The 5,219-nt window shown below is 45.1% G+C and overlaps 1 protein-coding gene across 1 annotated transcript in view; it reads right to left on the bottom strand.

Moving 5' to 3' along the window:
• The window catches only part of LOC128379391 (syntaxin-1B-like), an 11,693-nt gene extending 6,678 nt beyond the window's left edge, over positions 1-5,015 (bottom strand). Inside the window, exon 1 of the mRNA XM_053339007.1 lies at positions 4,824-5,015. Within this exon, the coding sequence (XP_053194982.1) occupies positions 4,824-5,015 (192 nt within the window). The remainder of the gene's footprint in view (positions 1-4,823) is intronic.
• Positions 5,016-5,219: the final 204 nt, after the last annotated feature.

The following is a 5,219-nucleotide window of genomic DNA, read 5'->3' as shown; positions in this document are numbered from 1 at the left end:
CAGAGCAAACGCGCAGGATTTTTTAGGGGGAGTGTCCCTCTGCTGCGGCATGCGCTCAATGAGAGAGCCGGGGAGGGCCGCTGCTCTGCGGACACAAAGCAGAGCCCCCCCCCCCCCCCCCCTCACCCCCCCCGCTGCTGACACGCCGTGATGTTTTCAGTGACGTAATGTTGAATTAAAGGCACGATGAGTCAGGATTTAACTCCTAAACACAAACAATCACCAGGAGGTACTAGTACTATACTGTAGTACAGTTAGAGGTACTAGTACTTTACTGTAGTACAGTTAGAGGTACTAGTACTATACTGTAGTACAGTTAGAGGTACTAGTACTTTACTGTAGTACTGTTAGAGGTACTAGTACTTTACTGTAGTACAGTTAGAGGTACTAGTACTATACTGTAGTACTGTTAGAGGTACTAGTACTATACTGTAGTACAGTTAGAGGTACTAGTACTATACTGTAGTACTGTTAGAGGTACTAGTACTATACTGTAGTACTATTAGAGGTACTAGTACTGTACTGTAGTACAGTTTGACTTTGATATATAAGCTGATAATACTCCCCAAAACTAAGTAAATCAGTGTGTAGTGTGTGTGTGTGTGTAGTGTGTGTGTAGTGTGTGTGTAGTGTGTGTGTGTGTGTGTGTGTGTGTAGTGTGTGTGTAGTGTGTAGTGAGTGTGTAGTGTGTGTAGTGTGTGTGTGTGTGTGTGTAGAAACATGCTGACAGTATCAACACAGAAACCTTTCCATGACATCGTCTCATTACTGCCGGCAGAACAACCGCAGCTCACATTTAACTAGCGTCTACTTTATGTTTCCCTCGTGAGGCCAGCGAGCAAATAAATACACAAATACTATTACACACACACATAAAAACATCCAAATATGGCAACGTTAGGAGTTTAATACAGAGGGGTTAATGGCAGCGTTGGGTCTGTAGCTGCTCCTCCAACACCAGTCTACACCTCCACCTCCACCACAGACTGTATAAAAGAAACAGACGTAACATCCGTGACGTCACCCATTGGTTTGTGGACTGCTGCTCGGAAGCCAATAGTTTCTAATCTAGGCAGCGCCATCTTGAACATTTCAGGTGCATGCTGGGAAAAATAAAAACACGGATTCTACTTATATGGGCATGAGGCGGAGTCATGGGTGGAGCGGGGAGGTTGCTATGGTTACGAGGGCTGGATCTGGAGGACATTGGTCAACCAACCTGTCAATCAGGACGTAGCCACGCCCTAATGCATACCCTGCTTTATCGTCACATATAAAATCAGGGAGGCCAAAATGTCCCAAATGAACATCATACTGCATTGAAGAAGGCTTTAAACTAGCGATTGAGACCATAAACACATTTTGAAAACGTTTACTGAGGTTAGAAATCAAGTGAGAAGTTGGTGAATTCTCCATTGACTTGTATAGAGACGGTCGCCCCCTGGTGGCCTTTTGATAGAATGCAGCTCTAAGTTACTTCCTGGTTGGCTTCATTTCAGAGGACCAGAGCTCCCCGCCTGGTTTCTACACACAATGAAACACATTAATGAAGCATCAGGTTAAAGTACACACATATATATATATATATATATATATATATGTGTGTGTGTGTGTGGGGTATATTTATATATATTTTAGCAGTAGCAGGATTTCAGGACATGTTGGTGATAATAACATTTACTGTGATATTTCTAAAGTAAAGAACCAGAATGAGAAGGTGTGTCCTGGTCTTATAAGGGTTAACCCTCATATCGTCCTCCCGGGTCAAATTGACCCGTCTGTTTTGACTGTTCCTTCCTTCCTTCCCTCCTTCCTTCCTTCTTTCCTTCCTTCTGTCGTTCCTCTCTCCTTCTCTCTTTCTTTCCTTCTTCTCTCTTTCCTCCCTTTCTTCTTTCCTTCTTTCCTCCCTCCCTCCTTCCTTCCTTCCTTGACTCAAACACAACAGGAGGGTTAAAACAGGGTGAAATTTGCCTCTGAGCTCACAGAGATCCCAGGTTGATCTCAGGTTGATCCCAGGTTGATCTCAGGTTGATCTCAGGTTGATCCCAGGTTGATCTCAGGTTGATCTCAGGTTGATCTCAGGTTGATCCCGGGTTGATCCCGGGTTGATCTCAGGTTGATCCTCAGCTGGTTCATAGAACAACATTAACTAACGCGGGTCTCAAAGAAGAACTCAGTATCTAGCCTTAAGAGCTTTTAGTGTAAATGTTTAGTGTTCATGAGGAACATGAGGAACATTCTTAATAAAGCACAAAGTAAACACATGAAGAACAGCAGTGAGTGTTTCTGAGGATGTCAGTTGGGGCCTAACGGCAGATCCTGCTTCCTAACTGGTTGATCCGGCCGTGATCCTGCTGCGTTATCACCTGCAGGCAAATACCACCACGCTGATACACCATGCACACTCTACTCCTAAAGCAGGGGGGGAAAACATGCGGCCCGTGGGCCAGAACCGGCCCGCCAAGGGGTCCTCCTCACTTCAAGTGAGAAGTTGGTGAATTCTCCATTGACTTGTATAGAGACGGTCGCCCCCTGGTGGCCTTTTGATAGAATGCAGCTCTAAGTTACTTCTCCATTGACTTGTATAGAGACGGTCGCCCCCTGGTGGCCTTTTGATAGAATGCAGCTCTAAGTTACTTCCTGGTTGGCCTCATTTCAGAGGACCAGAACTCCCCGCCTGGTTTAGCCTCGTAAAAATTCTGGGAGATTGTTCTTCGGTGGAGGGAACTGCCCTGAAGTCCCGCCCCCCCCCCCCCCCAGCCCTCCTCACTATAGGGCTCATTCAGACCCGAAGCGTTCACATGGCCTCGCCCACCTCTGGCTGTTAAAGTGAAGGATGACTCATCACATCTGTGGTTTCTACTCCACTGAGCTCTCAGGTCTGTAATGAAGGGTTTACAGACTGCAGCCTGTTATAATATATCTAAAGATAAAGATAAAGCTGTCTGGCTGCTACTCGGCTGGTTTGGGTCAGTCTCAGCGATGTCATCGTGTCGCTCTCACAGAGACCAAGCTGCTCAGTAGACTATAACATGATCATGAGCTAGCGTTAGCATCCAGTAATATAACACATCTACTTAGCGGTGATGTCATATCATAGTTACAGTTTTGCTAAATTGTAAACAGCCTTCCAGTCGAGTCTCGTGTCGTAATTACAACAAGATCTTTACTGGAAGCTCTGAATGCTTCACATCAGCTAAAGTCTGTGTTGAAGGTGATTAAATCCAAATGTACACTCAGCGACTCAGCGAGCGCTTTATTAGGAACACCTGTCTGAAACTATCCAACACCACAGCTCTGCCATGCCTTGTTCCCTTTCTTCCTCCCTCCTTTCCTTCCTTCCTTTCCTTCCTTCCTTCCTTCCTTCCCTCCTTCCTTCCTTCCTGCACTCTGAAACTATCCAACACCACAGCTCTGCCATATAGTCTGCTTTATGAAGCCTTCCTGCTAACTGCATGTTTATAGCTTATGATGTGATATTATATATTATATATTATATATAATATATAATATATACTATATATATAATTTAAATACATTTAAATATATAAATTAATATATATTATATTATTATTATATTACATTGTGTGGTATTAAAAAAGTCTTAAAGTTACTCCATGGACCTGAGCCAGGCACTGATGCATCATGGGAGATGTAGTTCTTGAGTTTCCTGATCAGACACACACACACACACACACACAAACACACACACACACACACACACACACACACACACACACACACACACACAACACACACACACACACACACACACATTACTCTAGTTTGTCTTTATGGTTCATTAAAAACTTTTAAGAAACAGAGACTGGCTGTAAATCTAAATCCTAAACTGTGTCTGTATGTGTGTGTGTGTGTGTGTGTGTGTCTCTCTCTCTCTGTGTGTGTGTTTGTGTGTGTGTCTCTCTCTCTCTGTGTGTGTGTGTGTGTGTGTGTCTCTCTCTCTGTGTGTGTGTGTGTGTGTGTGTCTCTGTCTGTGTGTGTGTGTGTGTCTCTGTGTGTGTGTGTGTCTCTCTCTCTCTGTGTGTGTGTGTGTGTCTCTCTCTCTCTGTGTGTGTGTGTCTCTCTCTCTCTCTCTGTGTGTGTGTGTGTCTCTCTCTCTCTCTGTGTGTGTGTGTGTGTCTCTCTCTGTGTGTGTGTGTGTGTGTGTCTCTCTGTGTGTGTGTGTGTCTCTCTGTGTGTGTGCGTGTGTGTCTCTGTGTGTGTGTGTGTGTGTGTGTCTCTCTCTAATAACATTTAAATCAATTATCAACAATAAAACTGCAGATCTGAAGATTTTAGATTGATGGAAGTTAATTAATGTTTAATTAAAACGCCGTCGCCATGGCAACCACACGCCATCGAATCAGAACTGCTTTTTGATTTGTGGCATTTTAATTTCCTTTTCTGACTAATAATCTTTTTATTTATAAAGCCATCAATGAGTACATATAATTATAATAATAATTTATAATATATAAATAATATAAAGACAGAAAGAGCAAAAGAAGTCAGATAGATGTGTAGTCAGTCTGAGGCACCGAGCAGGAGTCAGTGAAGTTAAACTGTAAATTAAAATGTTTCTGTCGCAATATATAAATAAAATATAAATAATATATAAAAGACAGAAAGAGTAAAACAAAGCAAGTGTTCCAGTGAGACAGATGTTTGGTGTGAGGGTTTGGGAGAGCTGCAGTGATGTAGTAATTATCGGTCATCTTTAAGGTATGTCAGAGTAATAACACGGTGCTAGCTCCACACTCATGTTATTCTCTCTGAGCCAAGATGGCGTGGTGCTGACTGCATGTGGGCGGGGAAAATGTCACCGCGCCTCTCCTCGGGTCTTTACGGTAGCATCCGAACGGGCTGAGCACGCGAGGTGAGCCGAGGCAGAGCGCGAGCAAGCAGCGCGAGGAGCCCGAGCCCGACCGGAGCAGCCAGCGACCCGGGCCCGTTAACAGGCAGTGATCCGCTGGGGGGTGGGGGGGGGCAGGGCTGCGGGTCGGGAGCAGAAGCATGAGACAGCAGACAACATGAACGGGGCCGTGTACATTTCGTTTTTCCAGGGCCAGCTGGAGTCCGTGCTGGAACAAGTCGTGCAGCTCGCCGTCCAGGAAATAAGCAAGACGGTGGGCTCCAGCCTGAACGCCCTGCTGCTGGAGACGGCCGTGAAGGAGCAGGAGATCCACCGGCTCCGGCTGCAGCTGCAGACACGGGAGAAC

The sequence above is a fragment of the Scomber japonicus genome, chromosome 18 (genome assembly GCF_027409825.1).
Source record: "Scomber japonicus isolate fScoJap1 chromosome 18, fScoJap1.pri, whole genome shotgun sequence".
NCBI classification, from domain to species: Eukaryota; Metazoa; Chordata; class Actinopteri; order Scombriformes; family Scombridae; genus Scomber; species Scomber japonicus.
The sequence above is the reverse complement of the archived record's forward strand: the minus strand, read 5'-3'. Positions and strand labels throughout refer to the sequence as shown.